This window comes from Brassica rapa, chromosome A03 (assembly GCF_000309985.2).
Source record: "Brassica rapa cultivar Chiifu-401-42 chromosome A03, CAAS_Brap_v3.01, whole genome shotgun sequence".
NCBI lineage: Eukaryota > Viridiplantae > Streptophyta > Magnoliopsida > Brassicales > Brassicaceae > Brassica > Brassica rapa.
The window spans coordinates 19,163,801-19,189,794 of NC_024797.2; the positions used below are offsets into that span (position 1 = coordinate 19,163,801).

The 25,994-nt window shown below is 36.8% G+C and overlaps 6 protein-coding genes across 7 annotated transcripts; 2 read left to right on the forward strand and 4 right to left on the reverse strand.

Moving 5' to 3' along the window:
* Positions 1-674: 674 nt before the first annotated feature.
* On the reverse strand, positions 675-1,547 carry LOC103860198 (glutathione S-transferase T3-like). Its single transcript, XM_033287353.1, has one exon. It carries the CDS (start codon positions 1,545-1,547, stop codon positions 675-677), a length of 873 nt encoding a protein of 290 aa, XP_033143244.1.
* A 2,187-nt stretch (positions 1,548-3,734) lies between these two features.
* On the forward strand, positions 3,735-9,514 carry LOC103859793 (la-related protein 6C). The gene is made up of 11 exons (XM_009137364.3): positions 3,735-3,863; positions 5,038-7,034; positions 7,654-7,735; positions 7,857-7,951; positions 8,050-8,121; positions 8,204-8,283; positions 8,381-8,459; positions 8,540-8,587; positions 8,670-8,738; positions 8,829-8,951; positions 9,024-9,514. The coding sequence occupies exons 2-11, from the start codon at positions 6,573-6,575 to the stop codon at positions 9,288-9,290; spliced, it is 1,377 nt and encodes a 458-aa protein (XP_009135612.1). The 5' UTR covers positions 3,735-3,863; positions 5,038-6,572; the 3' UTR covers positions 9,291-9,514.
* Positions 9,515-10,067: 553 nt separating this feature from the next.
* LOC103859795 (CDPK-related kinase 2) lies at positions 10,068-13,537 on the forward strand. 2 transcript variants are annotated; one of them, XM_009137368.3, is made up of 10 exons: positions 10,068-11,430; positions 11,513-11,643; positions 11,765-11,806; positions 11,879-11,987; positions 12,065-12,440; positions 12,518-12,633; positions 12,705-12,812; positions 12,886-12,948; positions 13,019-13,186; positions 13,259-13,521. In XM_009137368.3, exons 1-10 carry the CDS (start codon positions 10,909-10,911, stop codon positions 13,304-13,306), a joined length of 1,683 nt encoding a protein of 560 aa, XP_009135616.1. In that variant the 5' UTR covers positions 10,068-10,908; the 3' UTR covers positions 13,307-13,521. The 2 variants fall into 2 exon arrangements, with proteins under 2 accessions (XP_009135616.1, XP_009135614.1); XM_009137366.3 differs by having other exon boundaries at positions 10,625-11,430; positions 13,252-13,537.
* Positions 13,494-15,354, reverse strand: LOC103859794 (protein ALP1-like). Its single transcript, XM_009137365.3, has one exon. The coding sequence runs from the start codon at positions 15,028-15,030 to the stop codon at positions 13,687-13,689; it is 1,344 nt and encodes a 447-aa protein (XP_009135613.1). The 5' UTR covers positions 15,031-15,354; the 3' UTR covers positions 13,494-13,686.
* Positions 15,355-16,914: 1,560 nt separating this feature from the next.
* LOC103859796 (polyadenylate-binding protein RBP47B) lies at positions 16,915-19,947 on the reverse strand. The gene is made up of 6 exons (XM_009137369.2): positions 19,339-19,947; positions 18,181-18,658; positions 17,987-18,069; positions 17,782-17,912; positions 17,559-17,652; positions 16,915-17,223 (listed from the first exon to the last, which is right to left on the reverse strand). The coding sequence occupies exons 1-6, from the start codon at positions 19,696-19,698 to the stop codon at positions 17,131-17,133; spliced, it is 1,239 nt and encodes a 412-aa protein (XP_009135617.1). The 5' UTR covers positions 19,699-19,947; the 3' UTR covers positions 16,915-17,130.
* Positions 19,948-20,238: 291 nt separating this feature from the next.
* LOC108871173 (putative FBD-associated F-box protein At5g44940) lies at positions 20,239-23,610 on the reverse strand. The gene is made up of 2 exons (XM_033286740.1): positions 21,464-23,610; positions 20,239-21,414 (listed from the first exon to the last, which is right to left on the reverse strand). The coding sequence occupies exons 1-2, from the start codon at positions 21,982-21,984 to the stop codon at positions 21,060-21,062; spliced, it is 876 nt and encodes a 291-aa protein (XP_033142631.1). The 5' UTR covers positions 21,985-23,610; the 3' UTR covers positions 20,239-21,059.
* Between the last annotated feature and the right edge of the window lie 2,384 nt (positions 23,611-25,994).

Below are 25,994 nucleotides of genomic sequence, written 5' to 3' on the forward strand. Positions count from 1 at the left end.
AAAGCAAGGAGATGACTTGTGAAAATGAAAAGAAGTAGATAATGAAATTATGAGATTATGAGAAGATGAAACATGCGATGCCTTGTGAATTATATAATTCCGAAGTCGTGAGCACAACACACAATACATGACACAACAGGTCATACCCGTGACACTACCAGACACAAGACACTGAGACAACAACAATAGCTCAGACACAACTTGACACTACATGACACAATAGTTGAGACACAACTTGACACTACATGACACAATAGGGTCAGACCCGTGACACATTACACTTGCTTGCCCGTGACACTACTTGACACAACAGCCGCGTGATCTTTTTGGTTCCACTGCTTCGTGACACAACAGAGATGCTCCCACTGCTCCTGAAAATATTGACAGAAGACTTATTAATATGATTAAACAACACCAACACTTAAAAATGAGAGACACAACAACACTTCAAAATGACAGACACAACAACACTTGAACTTATTAATATGATTCAAGACTAGAAACACAACTTAAAACGAAGACAGAAACTTACATAACAAGAAACAACACTCGCATTTAAAAGATTTAAAGCGTACAGTTAGAAACTTAGAAAACAAGAAACAAGGAATAAGAAACAAGCAACAAGAACAACAACACAAGCACACTGGACTAGACCAGACCTTAAACAACACAAACTAGTTAGACATCAACTCATCGATGAGCTTCTTTTTCAGAGCTTCCTCATACGCAGGTAGTTCCTTTCCTACTAATGACTGAAGTAGCTTCATCTTCGCCACCTTATCTTTTGCCGCGATATCCTCCTTCCTGATGCTCCACAGACTTTGAAACTCAGTTAATTTCTTACCCTCTGCCATCATCTTCTTACCAAAGCCCTTTGAGGCCTTAACACCTGGGGGACGAATGGTGGCCTGCTCTTCTTCACCAGTGGTTGTTTCAAATGCGTATGAGCTCGCTGATTGTGCACTCTCATCACCCTTCCTCTTTTTAATGCTTCCTGCGGTTTTAGCTGCTGACATTTCACACCATTTCTGGTCGTTCCGCAACTCCTTCCATGCATGCTCAAGAGTGAACTTCTTTTTGTGGTTGGTGTAGAAGATCTCATGCGCAAGCTTGAGAACATCGTTCTCATTTTGGCCACTACTCTTCTCTCTTGTTGCAGAGTCATAAGCCCCACAAAATTTGTTCACTTGGTCATTGATCTTCTGCCACCGGTTCTTACAATGTGATGCCTCTCTCGGTTCAGCTCCTGCAACCTTCGGACTAGCCGCAAAGTACGCAGCAACCCTTTTCCAGAACGCACCGGCTCTTTGCTCGTTGCCTACAACCGGGTCTTTGCTTGTGTTAAGCCAAGCGCTAATGAGAGCAACATCATCTACAGGCGTCCAAGACCTCCTTTCTTTACGCTCTCCAGTAGTCTCTTCTGCTGTTGGTTGACTGCCAAAGAGAGGGACTTGGGAGGAAGAAACTTCACCAAAGACAGTCTCTTGCTGACTATTCAGAAGGTCTACAAAGTTTGAGACCGGTGGTATATATGAATTGGAATCCATATTTGAATGTCTCAAGAGAGAAAGAAAAGAAGTCGCTTTAGGTAGATGGAAGAGAAGAAAGTAATGAGAAGTTGAAGTAGAAGAAAGCTATGAGAAATACAAGTAGAAGTTGATTTTTTTTATAGAAGAGAAGAAGGAAAGAAGCATTGATCACGTTTGATAAACGAGTTCAACAGCCAACCATGTCGAGTAGACCCTTAACTAACATATTTATCTAACACATTAATCACACATCAACTCACCCATTTATCTAAAACCCATATTTATTACTACAATGGCAATAAATCCATACAATCCAAACCACAAAAATAATCGGCTGAATCTTTTCATTTATCTAAAACATTGAAAGCACAATCAATTCAAACCACAGGCACATAGGAGATCAACATCAAAAGCAGAATCAGTTCAATCAAAAAGCATAATGCCGCATTAAATCTATTCAATTCAGACCCAAAGCCCAATCACTTCAATTCAAAAGCATAAACTCGGGTTCAATCTATTAAATTCAAACCAAAACCACAAGCAGTTCACACACACAAACCAATTCAACATCAATGCGAGACTAAAAACGTTTCTATCATTCCCTAAATTAATATAAACTTATATACAGAAGGTGTGTGTTACCTTTATTGCCATTGTAGTCGAACCTTGATGTATCTTGATCCGTTATGACCATTGATGTCCTCTTCATCCGAACCATCTCAGCACACAAAGAAAAAAGCCAAACCAAATAGGATCAGACGTGAGCCGTTATATAAAGCAAACGAATCAAGTAGAACTAAATAGAAACAGCGTAATAAGACCACAATCTAAGACATGCATCAGTTCACAGATTAAGACAGTCTAAGACCACAATCTTATACATGCATCAATTGAAAGATTAAGACATGAACATATAATAACTCTGTTTTACCGTGGAGAGAGAGATTGAGCCACCGAGGGAGACGCTGGGAGTCACCGAGGAGATATGAAGAAAGAGAGGCGGTGTGGTGAAGGAAAGCTGGAGAGACGCGTCTTCGGCGCTCAAAGACGACACGATCGGCGACACCACTGACAGAGACGAGCTTTCCACCGACACAGATGCCGACGACTCCAACCGATCGGTGAGAAAACGGGAAACACCGGCGGAATCGACGAGGAGAGGTGGAGAGACGCGGTTTCGTAGAAGAGAAGGAGAGAGAGAAGCAGATGCGTTTTGTGCGAGAGAGAGAGAGAGAGAGAGATTTAACCAATGCCCCACACGTGTCCATTTAGCACCGCTGCTTCTGCTCCCTCTTTAAGCGCCGTATTTTTAAATTAAACCCTTTTTTCTTTTTTTTTAAATCATTAATTACCTAAGCATTGGGCTTAAGCACCCTGGTTAAAGATGGTCTTAGACAGTTCACCGCAGGGGGTGAAACCAAGTTTTGTTCCTGTAAATAGGATGCTACGAGGGTAGAAAGAAACACAACAAAGCAAGACGGCATCAAAACTAGGTTTTGCTTTAGAGAGAGAAACAATAGGCGAAGGCTTTTTTTCTCAGTCTTTGGATAGTAGATCGAGACTTTGTTTCAACTATGAACATTTACACATCACCATCATCATCATCAAACACGTAGTCTCTCTTCCTTTCCCTTTTTTCACCAAATCGTTATGATACTTTTTGTTGGATAGGATGTGTTAATGGCTTAGCTAGGCACTTAGAACATCTAAACGTTCCGATTTCATTTACCAAAGCAATAAAAATATATATACGTAATCACAATGTCGAACAGATCTAGTATTTTGTTTTGACATCAAATGACTATTCTTTTGTCGATAAGATCTAGCCATCTAGGCAATTTACTTAATTAATTAAATATTTATGCGTCCGATTAATATCATATGTGTAAAAGATCGTTTATTATTCTAACCTCCGACGTACAGTGCTCCACTGAAGTTCTTCATGGAAGACATCAGGGCCGGGCCTGAATAGAAGCCCATCAAGCATGTGCTTGGGGCCCGAAAAAATATATATATGTTTTAAGGGTCAATAATGAACAAAGAAACCATATAGCTCTACTGGTAACTTTGCTCTCACTATAGAACCGGATCTGGGATCAAATCTCCCAGCTGCATTTTCAATATTTTCACTGTTTTTATGAAACAAAAGGGCCAAAAATATTTTCTTGCTTGTGGGCCAATATTTTTCAGGCCCGACCCTGGAAGACATTGAGAAAACCCAGACACTTTCTGGTAAATTTGTTGAAATCCGAGCATATATTGACTTCCTCAATGAGGAGAAGAGTAAGATCAAGGATCTCGACCTTCATATCTGCAAACAATTCTTGAATCATGGTATACTAGGTTAAGATCCGCGCCTTGCGCGGAATAAATATTATTTATAAATTATTTTTAAGTATTACATATTTTTTACATATTATGAAATAATAAATATATTGAATAATTAAAAATTTATTAACTATTACGTATATAATTAAATTGGTACAAATACTTAAATAAATTTTATTTATCCAGACAAACACTTTTTCTATTTTATATGTTATAAAATTAAGTTTAATTGATATTAACATGGATATATAGTACATTTTAATATTGACATCTGTTAAAAAATATTTTATACTCATATTATTTTTGATCGTTTGTATTTCTTAATAACAAAAATTTTAAATCAATGATAACAATAAAAACTTTATGGGATGTTTAATAGTTTTAGTAATTTATAATTTAAAAACATTCAATACAAAGTTTAAAATCTAAATATTAAGTTGTAAATAATTGTTCAAAATGTTTATCAAAAAAATTCAAATCAAATTCGAAATTAAAATACTTATGTATTTTATATGGTATATAATTTATTTTTAAAAAATATTAATATGCATATATATAATATTTATTAAATGAGACTTCCTACTTATGTAATTTCATAATCAGTTGTATCTTGTTATAACATAAATTTTAAACCATGGATCAAAAAAATTTCAGTGTGAGATTTTTAACAACTTTAGTTATTTATATTCGTTTTTTAAAATTCAAACTATAACATATACGAAAAAATCTAAATTTTTATTATATAGTTAATGTGGTTGTTTAATTTATTTTAAAATGAATTAAAAATTATAGAGAATATACTGATTTTTATCAAATATTTATTATTCAAAATCATTAATTGTCATATATACTTTAGCCATATTAGGTAATTCCGTGATTTTTATTTAAGGAAACAATGAAGAACATTTATGATTAATTTATGATTAATTTAATAAAAAGCTTATTATATATTTATATGGACCAACATAGTTTTCTAAGGATTCTAAGAATGATTGTGGTGATGACATGTGGCTACAAAATATGTTGTAATGTTTCTCTTTTAATATATAGGGGATATCATTTATATATATATATATATATATATATATATATATTTTTTAATTAATCGAATGACTTGAGAATCAAGATATAAATATATATATTACTGATCAGTCTTTATTTTCTGTTTGTTGAAATATAGCTATTACGGCTCTTGATGTGGAACAAGATATTGTTTCAGCAGAAATAAAGGACATACTCAATCAAACGGGAATTACCGACGTGGACGTATTGCCTAAAGAGATGATAAGAGTCTTTGAGAATTTAAGTCTCAACCCAACTAACACTGTGCTACAAGAACCACAAATATCGATGCAAAGTCAACAAGGATTATTAGGGCAACAAGTATGCGGCCAACAAGGATTGGGGCAACAGGGCTTCATGCCACTAGGATTAGGGCAACAAGCATCAATGCAACTAACGGCAATCAAACAGCAAAGAATGATGCAAAGTCAACAAGGACTAGGGCTACAAGTATGTGACCAACAAGGATGCATGCCACTAAGATTTGGGCAACAAACGCCAATGCAACAGAAAAAAATCATGATGCAGATGCAAATGCTACACCAACAGCAACAAAGATTACTACAAATGCAACAAGAGATAGGCCAACAAGGTTACAATGCAAGAAGGATTTAGGGAACAAGGATTAACCTACGTTCTCGTTTGGGGTTTATTTTATCAACTGCTTTTTGGAGACTTCTTTATAATAATACTCATGGGATGGTGCTCGTTTGTGAGTTTCCTTGGTTTTTATGAGCTAATCGGTTTTGTTAAACGTGGGAAAGCTGTTTTTGCTTTCTTCGTTGACTACTGACTAGATGTTTTATATTTTATTTTGAGTCACTTTGATAATAAAACAAAAGCTATTGGTTTAACCAAGTCAACTCAAATCACAAGGATTACTGCAACAACTCTTAATAGGCAACGTCCTTTAAAGTTTGTGTTTAAAAAAAGAAAATCCAATTGATGTCCAAAAAAAAAAGAAAATCCAATTTTGTCAAGTGCCTTTTGAAGTTACCTTATAAATATTTATCGGATGACCTTATTGAATCAAGGATTTTAGAGAATTCAATTTCAAGGTTTGATAGTAAATCTAAGAAAATCTGAGATTTGAGTCTTAAAATTTTTGAAGTCTTTTGAAATTTTTTTAGAATTTTTGAAAAACCTTTTTATTTTTAAATTACTGTAATTTAATATTTTATCATTTTATGAAATATATAAAATATATGAAAAAAATAAAATTGGGGTTTTAAATAATATTTTTTTCATTTAAAATAGTTTGATTTTCTTTTTAAAAATGTGATTCGAACTCAGTATTTTCTGTCAGAAAAAGTTTTTTAAAAATGTGAAGTAAACTTTTTTATTTTTAAATGATAAAAAGATTTGTAAATGTGTTTCAGAAAGAGATGACTAAAATTTCAAAATAATTTGAAGAGATATAGTAAAATACAAAGTCAAACCTGGAAACCTATTTTCTCGTTAAAAATCCACAATTTGCGCAAAAAGAAAAAAACAAGGCTTCACAATTTTCCATGTTTTGAAATTATTAGAAGAACACAAACAACATAAAACTACTCTTTATTAATTTTGTTAGATTAAAAATTATTTCAAAATATAAAATACCAAAAAAAAAAAAATTGTTAAAGAGATTTTTGCATATAGTGAGGGGGGAATATGGCGCAGATGCAACGAGAACCTGTAGAGTCCGTTACCAAGGAGACGACGGAGAAGAAGATATTAGACGGCGGAGGAGGAGGAGGTGGCGGAGGATCTTCTGCCTCTAAGGCGTCATCGTTCAAATTCAACGCTCAGGCACCGGAATTCGTACCGCGATCACACGCCACCGCACTAACACCGCAGGTTTCTCCGATCTCCGGCTACTTCTATCCTTGCTTCCACTACAACGAACTCTCCATAGGAGGATGCAGCGGCGGCGGAGGAGTTACCGGCGGTTCTCAGTCGTCGGACTGGATCTTCGTCGGAGGAGGAGATCCAGTTCATCATCAAAATATTCATGATCCCACGGCTGCGTTTTACGTTTCTAATCCGGTGGTTCAGTTTCCGGCAAATCAGAACTTGTCTTCTTCGTCAAAGAGTTTGCTCTCCGACGATCTCCGCCTTAAGATCGTCAAACAGGTTCTTACATTTTTTTTATTTACTTACTGGTTATGTCATGAGATCAGTTTTACAATCTTATAATATGAAAACATGACAATGGATATCTTGTGCTATTTACATTATTTAAATTTTAAAAATGGTGTAAGTTAATAACATATATAAATTTTGATAATTAAATTTATAAAATATACAAATAAAAAATATGGATACGCAATAGTAGAAATTAATTTAAAACAGATTATAAATAGTAAGAACTAAATGAAAATGTTAGTCTTAAAAATCCTTACAATTTGTTTTCAAAATTTTCTATAATTTATATCAAAAAATGAAAACCGGATAGTTTTAGTAGGACTAAGATTATAAAACATAATACTATAACTAAGTATATATAAAATAATGTTTATGAATTTAAAATGATTAAAATATTTATTTTTTATTTAAAGGTTTAATAACCAAAATTAAACTAACAAAAACTATATAAATAAACTCTTAAAATGAATTTGAAAATAAATTATAATTTTATTGAACTTTAACCCCGCTAACGAATAGAGCAGTTTAAGCTCACCCAATTTGCAAACAATGATCAGTCAATAGGAATCATGAATTTCTTTACCCACAAACTTGTTTCAAATTATAGGTTGAGTACCAGTTCACGGACATGAGTCTCCTAGCCAATGAGTCCATCTCAAAGCACATAAACAAAGATCCTGAAGGTTATGGTAAGCAGCCCAAAATCGGTTTTTAATTACAATCCTTCCGTTTTCTTAAACACTCTTGTGAAGATCTTCAAAATGAAAGTTTTGCTTTGCATTCATATGTCTGTTTTCTATTTAAACTCAGTGCCAATATCTTATATCGCTTCGACCAAGAAGATCAAGGCTTTGACAAGTCATCACCACTTAGTTGCATTGGCTCTACGCTCCTCTTCTAAGCTCGTAAGTTTCTTTCTTTACTCCTTAGTTAGTAGTTACCATCAAGCTAGCTAATTATAAGATCTCAAGTGTATATATATATAACTGAGAGATTTGTGAAGGTTGTGAGTGAAGACAACAAGAAAGTCAGGCGTAAAATTCCATTTACTGACAGAGACAGAGAAGAATTACAGGTAGTTAATTATCATGAAAGTCTTCATTAAATTTGTATTAATCAACTATATATCAATTATTTCTTGTTTATTGTTTCTCCAGGGCCGGACTGTTGTTGTAGAAAATTTGCCAGATGATCACTCTTACCAGAACCTAGAGAAGATCTTTGGAGTTGTTGGAAAGTAAGAAGGCTTTTAAAAATCTAATTCATATAACTTTCACTTCAACTTGGCGTTTTCTAAGCAAATTAACAACACAACAAGTATATAATTGTTTCAGCGTTAAGGCCATTCGAATCTGTCATCCTCCAGAATCCAACACCTCACGTCCAAAAGGAGATTTCTTGATGAGCAACAAAGTAGGTATCATTATCTTCTCTGTTCTTGAGCTTCTAATGGATTTAAAGAGCTTAACATTCTTGTTGTTTTAATCCAAAAGATTCACGCACTTATCGAGTATGACCACACTGTTGTTGCGGATAAAGCTGTGAGTGAATCTTTTCTTCTTTGATCCAATAATCTGTATAGTACATAATTTCTAAGATATACCACAATGTAATTCACACCAGGTGGAGAAGCTGAACGATGAAAGAAACTGGAGGAAAGGACTTCGTGTTAGGCTGCTTCTTAGATGCTCGGTATAATCAATTACATACTTATAATGTTTATAAACCAACATATATTTTTAGAAATTTTAAAATCATCTGAGATTAATTTGCTTTTTACAGCCTAAATCAGTTCTCAAACACAGACGAAACTTTGATGGCATCCTCATAGATGATGAAAGTCCTTATGAATCAGGAGAAGACTCTCCACGTCTCCACTTAACCGAGCAACAGCTTGATAATGACGTTAGTCTTGCTTAAATCCCTTTAAATTAAGTCTTTTCATAAATAAATAGCATTTTTTGGTGTGCACGTTAGGGTGATGACAACAATATTGGTGGACTATGGGGAAAAGGGAGAGGAAAAGGACGAGGACGATCTCCAAGAAGCTATGCACTAGGAGGAGGAGGACATAGCTTCGGGATCGGGCTCGGGCTTGGACTCAGCATCGGCTCGATGTCACGGAGCCTTGGCCTGCATGAATCTTCATCTCCCAAAACTGCTACAAAGGGACCAAGAATGCCTGATGGAACCAGAGGGTTCACTATGGGACGTGGCAAAACCTTCTATCTCACTCTCACCTAACAATCTCTAAATCATTCCCTACCAACGACGACTATTATAGTATTATTCATTATTATTACAGAGGCAAAAGCTATAAAATTAACCAAATAATACGTGTGGCTTTGTTATGGGTTCACATAAGTAAGGACATGACTTTGGGATAGTGTATGAACTATCAAGGCATGGTGAACTTTTTGAGGGTTCTTACTTCTTTATACATTTTTTAATCCTCCAGTGTTCTTTTGTATGTTTTGATATATTTATTTTTGTGAGATTATTTTAATAATGAAGGGTTATCGCACAATGATTGCATGTATCATTGACTAATGTGTGATTCGAATATTGCTAGTAGACTAGAAAACTAATAATTATAACATTTTTTTCATTTTGAAAAGTATATAAAAAGAAGTATGATCAAAATAAATAAAACATGAAACACCAGTTTCTTGAGAATTAGCTTTGTTTAAACGTAACGAATGTAAATGGAACCTTGCGGAAATAAACGGATGTCATTTATCAAATATTTGCTGATCCTGATTCTGAGAGCGTAAGCAGAACCAAATGATATTTATATATTTATAGCGTAATCCTGATTTTGAGGGCGAGATTATCTGCCTGTAGTTAATTAGTAATAGATTTCAATTTAGCTTCTGCACAGACTGACCATTTGGTTGGTTACTAGAGAAAACAGATTAAACAATATAATAACTACATATGCATTCCTAATTTCCTATGCATTAGCAAAAAGAAAAAAAAATGCATTCCTATGCATGGACTACGATTCATGGTACTTGAATTGATAGATAATATCTTCACAAAACTACAAACTTATTACCACCAACTACATGTCGTTCCAATTGTAAAATTAATGTTACAAGGACCACTTTTTGTTTACATACATAACAACCAACTTATATGGTTACATATAAACAAACGCATGTAGTTATGGAAATTTGGCTTGGTATGTTGTTGATTTATGTATTTGTCAGATGAACGATCTGCAAAGTAGAAATATGGTATATAATCTAATTATACGAAAATCATTTAAAATATATATCTTTGGTAAATGAATTACATATTTTGTTCTTATTAAATAATTATTAAAATATAAATTATATTTTACAAAATATATTAGTCTCATCTTAATTTGTAGTATTTATTATTACTAGGTTGAAAACCGTTTTTATTTCTTATCATTTCTGAAATATTTGTTTTACATAAATTGAGATCTTCACAGTTCACCAATTTATGTTGAAAATTTATTAGTTAAATATTCCCCATATAAAAGACAAATAATAATGATTAAAATACCTAAATAAAACAAGAAAAACGTATATTGCTTAGAGAAGAAATAACAAAAACATATGTGTAATAAAATAGAAAGACGTGGCAAAAAAGCAACTAATATCCACCAATCAACATCTACCTTCATCAGATCAAAACCAATTTAACGCGCGCAGATTCTGCCATGTGGTCTCTCTCTCTCCTCTATAGCTCACTTCCTCTCTCTCTAAAAACCAGAGCTTCAATGTCATTGCTGTGACTCTATTAAAGACCAGTGTCCCAATCCTTCTTCTGTCTTTTTAATCTTATTTTTATTTTTAAAAAAAATATTTTGGTGTAACCGGAGAAGAAGACTATGGGAGGTTGCACCTCCAAGCCCTCCACCTCCGTGAAACATAATCCTCACACACCAAGTGAAGCTATTCCTCAAAATGTCGATTCTACCCCCGCCCGTCTCGAGAACTCACCGGCTCATACCTCAACCACCGTAAAGGCTTCACCGTTCTTCCCCTTCTACACTCCTAGCCCCGCCAAACACCGCCGTAACAAGAGCGTAGGAGGAGAGAGCAAGAGCACCACCAGCACTCCACTACGTCAGCTCGCTCGTGCTTTCCACCCTCCGTCTCCGGCGAAACATATACGAGATGTTCTGCGGCGGAGGAAGGGGAAGGAGGCTACTCTCCCGGCGGAGAGCAAGTCTGAGGAGGAGGAGGTGGGGCTGGACAAGAGATTCGGATACTCAAAGGAGTTTGAGAGTAGGATGGAGTTAGGGGAAGAGATAGGGAGAGGGCATTTTGGGTACACTTGCTCTGCTAAGTTCAAGAAAGGAGACCTCAAGGATCTTGAGGTTGCTGTTAAAGTCATCCCTAAATCTAAGGTCAAGTTTTTTTGTATCATGCAATCATGTTAATATCAACTATGGTTTCACATAAGCTCATTAGTTTTTTTGGTTTTGGCAGATGACAACTGCAATATCTATAGAGGATGTGAGAAGAGAAGTTAAAATCCTGAGGGCTTTATCTGGACATAACAATCTGGTGCAATTCTATGATGTTTTTGAGGACAATGACAACGTCTACATCGCCATGGAGTAAGAAAACAACATACAATGTTTGTATCAAGTAGTTTTTAGTTACATTCTCAGGAAAATAATCAGCTAGGGGAGCATATCAGATTCTTGATTTCTTGGCTTGGCTTACATTTACTTTCAGGTTATGTGACGGTGGTGAACTACTTGACAGAATACTTGCAAGGTCTGCTTATGACATTTGTTAACTTCTGGTCTGAGATTCTTGCCTGTCTGACTATTTTATATTCTCTTTTAGGGGAGGGAAGTACTCAGAAGATGATGCAAAAGAAGTGCTTATACAGATCCTTAACGTTGTAGCTTTCTGTCATCTCCAAGGAGTTGTTCATCGAGATCTTAAACCAGAGGTAAAACCTCAACTCTCGTCCTTTCTTGGCCTCTCAAACCCAAAAGAGTGATATTCCCCTTACTTTGCATGTACCAGAACTTCTTGTACACTTCCAAGGAGGAGAACTCTCAGCTAAAAGTCATAGACTTTGGTTTATCAGACTTTGTCAGACCACACGAGAGACTAAACGATATAGTGGGTAGCGCATACTACGTAGCCCCTGAAGTTCTACACAGATCTTATACCACAGAAGCAGATGTATGGAGCATAGGAGTAATAGCATACATTCTCCTATGTGGAAGCCGTCCCTTTTGGGCAAGAACTGAATCAGGAATCTTCAGAGCAGTTCTAAAAGCTGATCCGAGTTTCGACGTACCTCCTTGGCCTTCATTGTCCTTGGAAGCTAAAGATTTTGTTAAGCGGTTATTGTACAAAGACCCACGGAAAAGAATGACTGCCTCTCAAGCTTTGAGTCAGTAACTTAATTTACTGTGAATCTGTGATGAATACTAATTAACTTTACTTAATATTTTTTTTCTTTCTTTCTAGTGCATCCTTGGATCGCTGGTTGTATAAAGAACATGAGCATCCCATTTGATATTCTGATCTTCAAGCAGATCAAAGCATACTTGAAATCTTCTTCTTTGCGCAAAGCTGCTTTGATGGTAACATTTACTCTTGCAACCTTTGTTCCACATTTTTAGTGTTGATCCTAACTATTATACTCTCTCTTCAGGCTCTGTCAAAGACGTTAATTACAGATGAAGTTCTTTATCTGAAAGCACAGTTTGCACTCTTAGCACCCAATATAAATGGTCTCATCACTTTGGATAACATCGCATCGGTATGATCCTTCCCTCTCTTCTCTCTGGTAGAGAACATACAGCTAAAAGCTAGATTCAATTTCTGTTGGACAGGCACTTGCTATAAACGCAACAGAAGTAATGAAGGAATCACGCATCCCTGACTTTGTTGCATTGGTATTGTCCTGCCTTTTGTTCTCAGCCTCTTTGCTTAATCTGTTCTAAGATTTGTTTTGGGACATGACAGTTAAATGGACTTCAAAACAAAGGGATGGACTTTGAAGAGTTTTGTGCAGCTTCCATTAGTGTTCATCAGCATGAGTCACTTGACTGTTGGGAGCAGAGCGTTCGCCATGCCTATGAGCTCTTTGACATGAACGGAAACAGAGTTATAGTCATTGAAGAACTCGCTTCCGTAAGTTTGTCTTTGTCACTATCATTTTCAGCTGATTCCTAAAGGGAATACAAATGTTTTTGTAGGAACTAGGTTTTGGATCATCTGTCCCAGTACATACCATTCTACATGACTGGATAAGGCATACTGACGGAAAGCTAAGCTTCTTGGGTTTTGTCAAACTGTTACACGGTGTCTCTACTCGACAGCCTTTAGCTAAAACAAGATGAGCAAGGTAACAACAAGCATACTATGGAATGGATGTCAAGACCTTTACTGATCTTGTTACTGAACTAGAAAATGGAACTGTATTAAAGACACATTCCCATGTTTATAATGCAAAAGTTCCAACATAAGAAAGAGTACTAGGCCTCGAAAGTTGTAATACAATAGTGATGTTGATCCAGATAATGGCAATAGAGGTTAAGAAACCTTCATCTACAAAAGCTATCTAAACACATGCTTCTTTCTTACATGATAACAACAATGACAAAAGTTCCAACAACCGTCATGTCTTTTTTTTACCTTGAAGAAAGCCTCTGATGCAAATCATCAGCCAACGCCTGCCTCAAACTCTGCCCATAATAATAAAACTGCCTCTCACTCTCCAGCACCCTCGCAGGCGACCCAGCTTCATCAGGATCTTTCCACAACTCCGGCTCAGGCTCCCTAGCGATCTGACACAAGTTATGCAACACACAACACGCCACAATAGTCTGAGGAGCATGGTTCACTCCGACATTCAAACTCTGAAGAATCTTCCACCTAGCCTTGAGCAACCCAATCGCTTCCACAACCACCGACCTCCCTTTCATCAGCATCCCATCGAACAGATTCTCCGGCGGCGAGCCAGACCCATTAGGCGAAAACGGCGTCATGAGAAAGGAAAGAAGAGGGTAGCACCAGTCTCCAACAATGTAAGGCCTCACGTGATGACCTCTAACGTTGATAACTTTCTCCCACACAATGTCACCCGAGGTAAGCCTCTTGTAGAGAAGACTGTCTCTGAAGTGAGAAGAGTCCTCTTCCCCTCCTGGTGCCTTCACGCACACGTCCCAAAAGATCTTCTTGTGATCAGCAACGACTTGGAGCAAAACGGCGTCGTATCCGTACTTGCTGTTGTAAACGTTTCTAGGGTTTAGCTTCGTGCGGCGTCTCAGCTTCACGGGAGTGCTGTCGATTGCTCCGCAGATGTTTGGGAGAGAGGTGAGCTCTTCGAACCCCTGCGTCGTTTCGATTAAACGGCGTTTGCCGACGGGGATCTTGATGAACTCGGGGTAGAGCTTGGTGGCTAAGAGGCGAGTGACCATGTTGGTGATCTTGGAGATGAGGTAGGGATCTAGGGAATAGCGGGAAGCTAGGGTTTTGGCGGAGCAGCCGTGAGCGAGGCGGGAGAGGACCATGGCGACGGCGTAGTCGGCGGGGAGGGAGAGGTTGGAGGCGGCGATGAAAGGTTGAAGCTTTTCGACGACGGTGGTGAAGACGGGGTAGGAGAGGCCGTAGAGGGAGCGCCAGCGGGCGTCGCGGAGGGGGGCGTCGAGGGCCCAGATGTGGTCGTTGGCGAGGGCGCGGAAGGAGGCGACGGAGTAGTCGCCGTCGGGGAGAGGGGGAGGAGGGGAGGGGGATCGGGAGGAGGAGGAGGAGGAGGTGGAGGATCTGGCGACGGAGAGGAAGGAGAGGAGAGATGCGAGGGTGAAGAAGAGGAGAGGCGCGGCGGAGGAGGATGAGAGGAGGGAGGAAGGGGTGGTGGGAGAGGGTGAAGAGGTGGAGGCGGAGGAGGAGGAGGAGAAGATGGTGCTTGTTGGGTCAAGGGAGTTTTGGAGGTGGAGGAGGTGGGAGAGCATCGCCATGAAAGCTTCTTCCATCTTCACTCTCTTCTCCGATGAGGAACGAAGTAAACTAAAGGTTTGGGCTTTTATTAATTACAGAGCTGTTTGTAATATAATATTCTATAACTATCCGAAAGTATATATTTTTTTTTTTTTTGTCATCTGGTAGATTTATATTAACTTGAAATGGGAGTACACAAAGCCAGCAAAGGTGATTAAACCTTTCTGGAGCCATAAGCCGGGGAGGTGATGAACACCATCCGGAGGCACAGATTGATACAAATTTGAAACTAGAAACTAGACTAGAAGATGAAAGCACATAAGAGGAGGATGGTTAAGATACATGAGACTGCAACAATGGTGAAATTGACTGGATACGGACGATGATTAGAGAGTGAGATCAGTGCACACCTAATTAACTGAGTTTCAAGGTAGTATCCAAGAGCGCTTCCATCAGTGAAACCCGCTCCAGCACCACACAAAGAACTACCGGAAACTCAATCACAATTAACACACGCTGAGAAGAACAAAGAAGTAGACTGGAGGAACAAGAACATCACCAAAACATAAACTGAATCGCGAGAGGTTAGAATCCTTAACCGTAGCTGAACACACTCTTCAATCCCAACTTCAACTCGCCATTGGACCTTGAGAGGGCTCTCTACGCGCCTCATACGCACCAACTCCTTGCCGTAAAAACTTTTAGGAACTTACGACTTATTCACACAGCCGGTAGCTGGATAAAAACCACTCGAAATCCAAGACTAAAACGATCACCTCGGCGGAAATCGACCAACAATGAAGCATTTGTACTGTTACACAGCTATCTCCTTCTGATCCTCTCAGAGCTAAAGAATCGCACGCACAGGCTCTGCCCATCAAAGATCAAACAACCACCGGAGATGACTCCAACGAACCGAGACTGCACTCCCAAGACTAAGCAAAACTCCAAACCACAACCGCAGCTAAACCTCACGCATCCCTCCTCAATGGCCATCACCAATGACACTGCTAGGGTTTGGGCCTCACCGAACAGAGAAAATTGGGACACCAAACCCTAAGCCAACTAAATCCGACCCCCTACAGACCCTCCTAAGCTCCTACAACTCACCTTCACTCCAGATTGAAAGAGAGAAGCTTCAAATCGAGATCTGACGACCAGATCTGAATGACTCCGTCATCTTCCGTCACCAGGGCGAGAAGCATATCACCGAAGGAGAAGAGAGCTGGCAGGGGGCAAAGAAACAAGAACCAACGGAACCGTAACCGACGCACGCGCCGTCACGGCCAGAGTGAGATGAGATCTACGATGTCTTCATGGGCGGCTGATCCGAAAGTATATTAAAACCTGAAAAATATATTTGAAAACTGTTTGAAAAAGAACAATATGAAATGCTGAATACATAATTACATTATTTTTGAAATATCTTAAAAATATATATACACTAAATATTAATCTGTACATCCATGCAGATATATACATAATGTTGTTCGTTTGGTCGACGCAGCTATCTGCAGCTACGTCAGCGTCAATTTTTTTAATAAACTTTTATTCATTTCATTGATGCCGGTATTACATCTGCGTCTGCGTCTAAATGCTGCGTTCTCGCATCGATCACCGAAAAATTTTGCATCCGTGATTAAAATTGCGTCGGTGTCTACGAAACGAACAACAACTATTTTTATTGACGCTGACGCCGAAAACTGCGGCAACCAAACGAACATGACTATAACTACATTTTCAAAAAAAAGTTTAGATCGGATCGAGCAATATACGAAATCAAACCGATATACACGAATAACAATTTGTAGAAACCTTCTACTAGTATTTTAGTTATATCCGAAACCGAACCGTATTTTTTTGGGTTGGTTCGGTTTTTAAGGCCCTGCCCAATGTTGTGTGTAAAGGTAAAGGTTAACAAGCGAAAATGATGCAACAAGCACAACCATTTATATTAGTACGAGACAAACCAGAAGTAACCAAAATTTTTGAATCTCCAAACAAGTCTATAAAAATCAAATCCAATCTAAGAAAATTCTCCTTTTCCACTACAAGTTTAGCATTGATTTGATGTGTGAAATCTCACAGAGGTTTAAGCCACCATGACGATGATCAAATTGAGCCTCTTTTTGTCTTCAAGTCTCGGTAGGATAGTTGTTGGAGTCGTGGTGGTTAGTATATCCTCCATTGTTGTAACCTTGTCCTCGTTGTGTGTATCCTCCATTCCACTGCCACAAAGTAGACCACGATATGTTAAAAAAAATTAAAGAGAGGTCTACTAGATTTATCAAACGTGTGTGACATGAAACAAGAACAAGATGACCACAAAAGTATCAAGATCTGTTTGACAATGTTAAGGGAAAAGTGACAAGTTGGGCATGGAGTTCATGTGTTAGATATTCCCACTAGGTGCTTGTATCCAACAGCTATTGCCTATTGTCACCCACTAACTTTAGTTTATACATTTCTAATAACACAAAAAGGCTTAGAAAAAAACACCTATTAACAAAGTAGTTTGACCCTATTAAAATACTTGATTTTAGTCTGGTAGTAAAATATTTACCTGCTTGTTCGAGGTTCTACCCCAAGAGAGTCTGACAGTGTTCTTGCCGATGACTGTCCCGTTCAAACTCTGGATGGCATCATCAGCACTCTTCCTGTCATAACAAAAGACAAGCAAACCTTTTTCAGATCACACATTATCAACACATAATAAGCACCTACAGGTTCATTGGCTCAGTCTTGTATGATTGACAAGCCAGCACTTTCTTAAGTAAAGACCGCACCTGTTATCTAACTGGACAAATCCACATCCTTTGCCTACTGGGATCTTCACTGAAACAACCTCCCCAAACTGTGTAAAAGGTTCCCTAAGGTCTTCTTCAGTAACATCAGGATCAATGCCACCAACAAATATCTGCAGTAGAATAAGAGAGAATGGATACAGAACTTGAATAATAGAAAGCATTGGAGAGCCTATTGACAACTCACTGTTGAGTTGTTTGATTCGCCATCAGACTGTGAGCCATGAGCCATAAAACCATTTGCTCCATGTCCACCCGCCACAATCACAGCTACTCAAATAAAAATACATAAAAAAATTTATAGTTCAAAAGCTTTGTTGAGTGCATTAGAACAAGCATGAAAACAAAACCCAAACAACAAAGAACATCCTAGTATGTCACCTTGTGAAGGATGATGATTAGCAACAGCTCTTTTAGGAGTCGCAACACCAACACGCATTTGTCTGTTGGAACAATAAGCTCCATTCATTTCAGTCAAAGCCCTTGACCTCTCACTTTCATCACCAAACCTAACGAAACCGTAACCTTTGGACCGTCCAGTGTTGGAATCGATCACAACTTTAGCGCTCTTGACAGATGGATATCTCTCAACAAAGAGCTCTTGCAATAAAGTGTCAGTCACATCCGGAGACAAGTCTCCAACGAATATAGATAGCTCCGGACTATTCTCAACTGCTCTCTTCTCACCAGTGCTAAAAGATGCCCAGTTTAGACGGAAGAGCTGCTCAGAGTTTGGCATCACTGAACCGTTAAAGTTCTGAAGAACCTCTTCAGCTGCAGCACGTGTAAGAAACTCAACAAAACCATACCCTTCTGATTGACATGTTAGCTTGTTACGAATCACTTTCACAGAAGAAACCTGCACATTAAAAAAAAAAACAATAATCCATAACAAAACTGAGAGAGAAAAAAAATTAACTGAACCAGAACTATTGTAAGGGATACCCCAAATTAATCCAAAAAAAACTATGGTAAATGAAAATCTTATTTAATTGACCTTATCAATGAAAAGACAGCCAAATGAAGTATGATCTCTCTATTTTCTTTTTGTCAACTAACCATTTTAAGTATGATCACAAGTTGTGGTTTATAAACAATTCTATCTGACCATGTACGACTTACATGGAAAAATAATACACGTTTGTGCTCTAGCCTCCTTAGCTAGGGAGTCATCACAGAAAATTCAAATCCTAGGAATATGAACAATGCCAGGTTAAGATGGAACTTTTCTTGGTAAGTTAAAAGTTCAACTAAAAGTGGCAAAGTACTACAGTACTTTTTTGCCTAACTAAATCAGAAGTAGTCCTGTCCTTTTCAGACCAATGCTGTTTTCCATTAACCTATTTGTTTCTACGCAAATTCAATAAGCAATCATTGGATCTAATCCTATTAACACAGTTTCAAATAATATATAAATGAAAACTTGCCAAAAAAGTCTTTTAGCTTGAGACAATGGATCAAACACACAAGAAATCAAACAAGATCTGCAAATATATCACTTTTCACCAAAACTTCCACGTAATAATAATTTGTATATACCTCGCCGGTGTGAGAAAAGCAGGTGTGGAGATAAGTCTCGTCCATCCAATGAAGAAGATCGCCAATCCAAAGAGTCTTCACATCATCTCCAGATCCACGCTCATGTGTCTTGTGTTGCTGTTGCTGGTGATACGACGCGTATTGGAACTGAGGATGCTGCTGATAATTATAAGGAACGTATTGGTGAGGATACATCATCATCTGTTGTTGCTGCTGCATCATCATCATAGCCGCTGCGCCTGGATACTGCATGGCCGCCATCCAATGCTGCTGTTGTTGTTGTTGCCACTGCTGAGGCGGCGGAGGAGTCGTAGCTCCGGGAGTTGCTAACGATGAATCTGAGCCGTTGGTCGTCTGCATCTTGAAACTAATTGTTAACTTTAAAATAATAAGATCTGATCTTGCCTCTTCGAAGAAGAAGTGTGTAGAGAATAGAGGAGCTCGTTGAGCTCTGGTAATGGCGGAGAGAGAAGAAGAGAGAGAGAGAGGTTTGGTCTTAAAAGGGAGGCGAGAGAGAGAAAGGCTGCTGAATCTATGGGTCTTTGGGAAGTGGTCGAAACGTGGGGCCCAGTTTCTTACCGTGTTTCTAAGATCGACGGCTCAGATTCCACCGCAGTTAATCCACTTGCATTTAATTTTACTAGGGTTTTTCTAATAGGCTAGGCTAATAGCTGATTTTATTAATCAAACTCACGAGGAATGATTGGGTGAAAATAAATCTATGTTGACGTATTAACCGTTTTTTTTTCACTGTGAAAAAGGGTTAGCTGTGTTAATTAGGAATCATAAACTCAACGGATCAAACAAAGTATTGGGCCTTATATAAGGAATACAACGAGGCCCAAAGCCCAAACAAAGAGGATGAGCTACATTCTCAAAATGTTCCAGAATCTTTAAAAGCTACGTTGAATCTATAATCTATTGATTAGTCGGTTAGTCCCATTCTCAAGTATTACAGCTTATACATAGTTTATACAAGGATTACAGCTTACAACTGGAAACAGTCAATCAGCTTTACAGTATGTTGTCAAACTCTTTAAAAAAATGTAGCAAATAAGAGAAGGTTATATATTAACTCATACGCCCAAATCAATGATCTGAATGCCAAAAATCAAGATCATAATGCCTCACGTGATCACCATTTTAAGACCTCATGATCATGTGACGATGAGATCGTAGAGCCACATTATTTTATTCTTATATAAGCTTGCTTCACATCCTCTATATAGTCTAGTCTATAAATGTATAAATGTTGCGATTCCTGAACTTTTGATCAATTCCTAGAATTTCAACTCTTACTATAGTGTTCTTCACAGGAACATAGAAAAAAACATAGAATGGGTCGTTTTTGATAATAAGTAGAGAAGGACTTTGGTACATCTTCGTCGACCATATATGTTTCTCACGATCCACTAGAAGTCTAGAACCCACAACTTGAGATATCCAGTGCCTCCATCAATTATTTAGCAAGACGTATCGCATAATATTATGAATAATGTGATATATATATATAAAATCATATTCTAACGTCAATAAGCATAAAGACCTGAATCAGGCAATGCAAAAAGATCATCCACATACTTAAAGAATCCAAAAAGAAGGAAGATGGTCAAACCTAAAAAACCATATGTCTACAAAATGCTCTAATTAATAGTAGCTGAAATTTTCATAAAAATAAATGATTTCCACTCAAACGTTCATAACATATCAGAAGCTGCATGTCAAGAGACGAGAACCTGACATCTTGTAGAAAGCTTTGTGGATGTAAGAAGCTTCTTGTAACACTCTGCCTCTCGTTTGGGCTTATAATAATATTTGCAACTCAGAGTTAGTTTCTTGAGTACTGCTGAATTCTCAAGAAAGTAATTCACTAATTTAATCCCAGTTTCCTCATCCATAATCCTTACGCTAATCGTAACATATTCCAAAGTGGATGATAAACACTGAGGCACATTGGTCCAAAAAGAATTGACCAAAGGATAACCGGAGAACCCTGTCCCTAAACAAATTGAAGCTTCCATGGTAATATTTTCTAGAACTGGAGAGCCTGAGATGAGCTTCTTCATAATCAAATGACCATCACCACACAAGTAATCCATAAAAAAAAAAACCATTACGATCAGGCTTCTTGAAATAATTGTTTGCTAGATGCATGATCTTGAGACAAGGTAGAGAAACATCAAACTTGGGGTCTTTAAGCCCTATTTGTACGAGCTTCAAAGACACCAATGTCTTGCTCACATAAACACATTCAGGCATGATATATAAACGACATAGATATTTGTTTTCAAGATCAAGATGTTGAACTCGGCGATGAACCATTTGGGTTATCCACTCAAGGCTGTTACTAGAGTCATACCCTAATTTTGTACAACGGCAATACTTCAACTTGAAAGTTTGTAGGCACGATCCGCGGTTAAACTCCAAAAATCTATACATGAATCTCAACAAGGGTTCTCCATAAGGAAGGAAGTCAAGGTCGTTTAAGTCCAATCCAGAAACATTTAGCCAGAGAAACTCCCATCTCTTCGACAAAACGCTAGTCTTAACTGAGTCTTTGGTCGAAAGGTATGAGAGTATATGAGTTAGCAAACAATCCGGAAACTCGCTGATCCTATCGCAACCCATCGTCCTTAGAGTATTCATCAAAAAGAAATAGGGTTCAAGGCGATTAAACGTGCAAGAGTTTAGTGATCTGCGTACGAGGAAGTGTAGGTGGTAGATCCTAGGCCTTCAGTTTCTCGAATATAATTCATAAGCTAGGTTGAAGGCCCATGACCCATTAATCTCTACTAAATCCAATACCTTCCACTTTAAAACTAAATAATAATTAGAAATCAATTTTTATCAAGGTTTTGAAAACCGGACCGGACCGACCGGTTGGAACCGGTTAAACTGTGAACCGTTAAGTAAACAGAATCCGGGTTGAATTAAAACTCGGATTTGAATTAAACCGCCAAAACCGGTACAAACCCAGCAAACCCGGCAACTCAGGTTAAGAACAAAACCTGATTCAACCAAATACAAAGCATAATCGATTAATTTTGATTTTTAATAGTTACAATAAATGACATTTATTGATTAGTTCCAGATTTATAGTAGTTTGTAACTGGAAACCAAAATAATTTTTTCATTGCTCACATTTATTTTGTTTTCATTATACACACTTGCTATATATTTCTACAGCAGTTATACTTTGCATAAATAATTTTGGTCATTTATAATATTTCTATTCATATTATAATTTACATTTACCATTCATGAGCAAAAAACTAAAATCATATACTTTTTGACATTGTAATTGTTTTAAATATATATATATATATATATATATTTCTTTAAGGGTTAACAGAATACTAAAAATAAGTATTTTTAAAAATTTGCATACACATAAATACTAAGAAACCGGCTTGACCAGTCACCTAGTAAGAATAACTGTTCGGTCCGGTTTTTGAAACATTGATTTTTATGTTCCATCCTTTTATACGAGTCATCAATTTCTTTTTACCAAACCAGATAATAATTGTCCCAACGAACCGGTTTGTAGACAGGAAAATATCTCCCGGATCTTGCTGCTTTGGATTATCAATTGCTTGGGCCATTAATTCACTATAGGAGACTTCTAGTTTTGGTGGTTTGATCAAGCTTGTATCCATCGATGGTCTCTCCAAGATTCTCATTCTAAGTCTACATGCAATTTGTTCTATCTCCACTCTGGATCTGTTTAATTTTCTTGATCTTCTAGCGGTATGCTTATGCTGTAATTATCTTTCTGTTTAGTTTTATGTTTTCATATTGTATTCTTTTTGTGGGCTTATGACTCCGGGATGTAAGTCAAATTCGCCGGCATAGCTTGTAACGATGGTGTTGAAGTTAAAATAGTCTTTAGTGTTAAAAAGAAAATTTCCCAACGTAACAAACGGAAAAAAGCACTCTTTTTCTTCGTAACATACTCTCGACCATGATTAGAAAATAACATATTCTCTATTAAAAGAGAAGTACCATTTTTATCTACTATTAAGAAGTCTACTAAGACCATTTTATTAATCACATAATATGACATAATAATTAATAGAAATATTAATAATAAACTAATTTTAACTATAGATTTGAATTTTATCTTCAGTTATAACAAAATCTATTGAGAAAAATCTAACAAAATCCTACTAAATTTTTAAATATTTTTAATTAAATATTGTATTAATTAATTGTGTAATTAAGTAATATAATGCTTTCATTTAAATAAATTATCATCTACCACTAAAACGGGTTCAAATTTGTTAATCATGTCAGATTATTTTTATACAAATGAAGTTATGAACGTATGTTAAAATTTTATTTCTACAGCTATATATTTTCAAAAATCATATGTTGAAGAATATTTTTTATTTGATTATTTCAAATTATGAAAACTCGAAAACGTAATAAAAAGGTAAAATGTATAAAACAAACCACTATATTAATAAAGTAATAAGAAATTTAAACAATAAAATTAAAGAGTTATAAAATACATAACACTAAGATATAAATTGTATATTTAAATTTATATAATAATATTAAAATTAAATATTTATAAAATAAAAATATACCTGCACGGTGTGCGGGATAAACTCTAGTATATTTTTTAAAGAGAAGAAATGATCGCACTTCTAATCTCAATTCATTAATCCAGAAAGGAGATTAACCAAATTTAGAATATGTAACACTATAAGAATTTATTTGCGGGATTCAAAGTGATAAATCCTAAGACTATACACTATTATAACACCTAGATGTTCATGCTTTGTGTACATGCAATTTATATGCAACTTTTATCTCTTAAAACAAAGTATACATGTATGTATTTAATTAGCTATCTTCACATAACATAGTTATATATTTAGGTATGCACGTGTAGTATAATTCACTTGTTTATTTGAAAATCAGAAAATATGAGTAATACGATGATGATTTGGGTACGCCATAAAGGAGACATGTGGACGTAGAAAAGGGCAGGGCAGTTGCCTTTGCATGACCACGTTTTGTGATGCATCAATCTGGACCGATTCACCTTAGATTAAAGATTCGCTTTGAAAAAAAAACTTGATTAATTTGTTCTCTTGAGGTTGGAACTCGAGCTTCTAAATGGTGATAAATACAGTAAATAAAAGCAAAAATGGTGTAAAGCTAATAAAGGGTTGGGAACAGAGGCACGTGCAGCCACGCGCCTGTGTCTGCTCTGTGTGTAAACAAATGGTAAAAATGCCTCAGACTCAGAGGAACATAATCCCAACTGAATCATGCAATGATGAGATTTACCTAGGCCTACCCCCTCCGGATTTGTTTACCCTGTTCTGTTTTCTTATTTTCAAACTAACAAAAATTAAATCCGCTTAGTATGTTTCAAATCCGCTTAGTTATTACTCGAAAAATTTACACTCACAGACACATTTTGACTTTACAATATCACAATAAGACACATTCCACTTGCAACACACATTCTACTTGTGTAATGTCCATGATACCCTCTTAACCAACACCTCACGCTCGCTATCTTTTTACTTTTTTGTGCTTTAGTTTTTTTTTGTTTTAATTTGCTGATTTAAAGAAAACAGAGAAAGTCACTTTCCCAAATTCCCAATTCACGAACCCTAATCTTATTTGTTAGATTTTCTATGGTTGCAATTCATTGTCATTTTCTCACCCTAATCCATTTCAGTCCCTCACTCCGTAAATCATTCGTGAATCAAAATCATTTTCTTCTCCACATTTATCTGTTTCGTAGCGGTAGTCTCTGAACCACCGGCCCACCGTCGAACAAAGCCCTCACACCTGCTCCCGTGAGCAACAGATTTCTAAATGCAAGGTTAGTTAGTTTGCTTTTTTGGCTAATTTGGGAACCCTTTGTTAAAGCAATTTCAGTCAAGATTTGGATATGACAAAATCTCATATCTGGAGCGTTGTTCATTGGTTAAATCTCCATCTCTTTTCTTTGATTGTAATTGGTTAAATCTGTAGTAACTGCCCAAAAAAATTGGAATTTTTTCAGATATTGTGGATGTGCTGGAGCTATCACAGCACCAAGATGTTTCGTGAAACTACACAAAGAAGAAAGTTGTGGTGAGTTTCATGCTTCATTCAATACAACACCAATAGAATTTGATTCTAACAAGGTTTGTGAAATTCTTGTGTGTGTGTGTGTTTTGTCATGCAAAAGAATGGAAGATTTTAATGAGAGCAAGAAAGAGTAAAGATAAGTTTACGCCGTGGAAGAAGTTAGATGGTAACGAGTTCGGTATACAAAACTCCATGAATCTACACGTATGGTTCTTAATAAGCTCAGGAAAAGAGGTACCTCTTAGTTTTTCCCAGGCTTTGACTTAGGCTTCTGGTTAGCTTATGTAGTGTGTCTAAACAATTTTTATTAGCGTACGTTAGAAAGCTTATGTTTTTGTAATTGTTAGTCGAATATGGACCTGGCAAATCTCTTTAGATTGTTTTATCCAGTTTTTTCTGTTTGATGGAGAAAGAAATATGATATCCATGTCCATAGTTTTTGTGTCCATGTCCATAATTAATTTATAACTATATTATCCACAATATGGTATCAATATGGTATGCATAAAGTACTTGTCCACAGATACTAAAAAATTATGTAAGATGATTAAGAATATAAG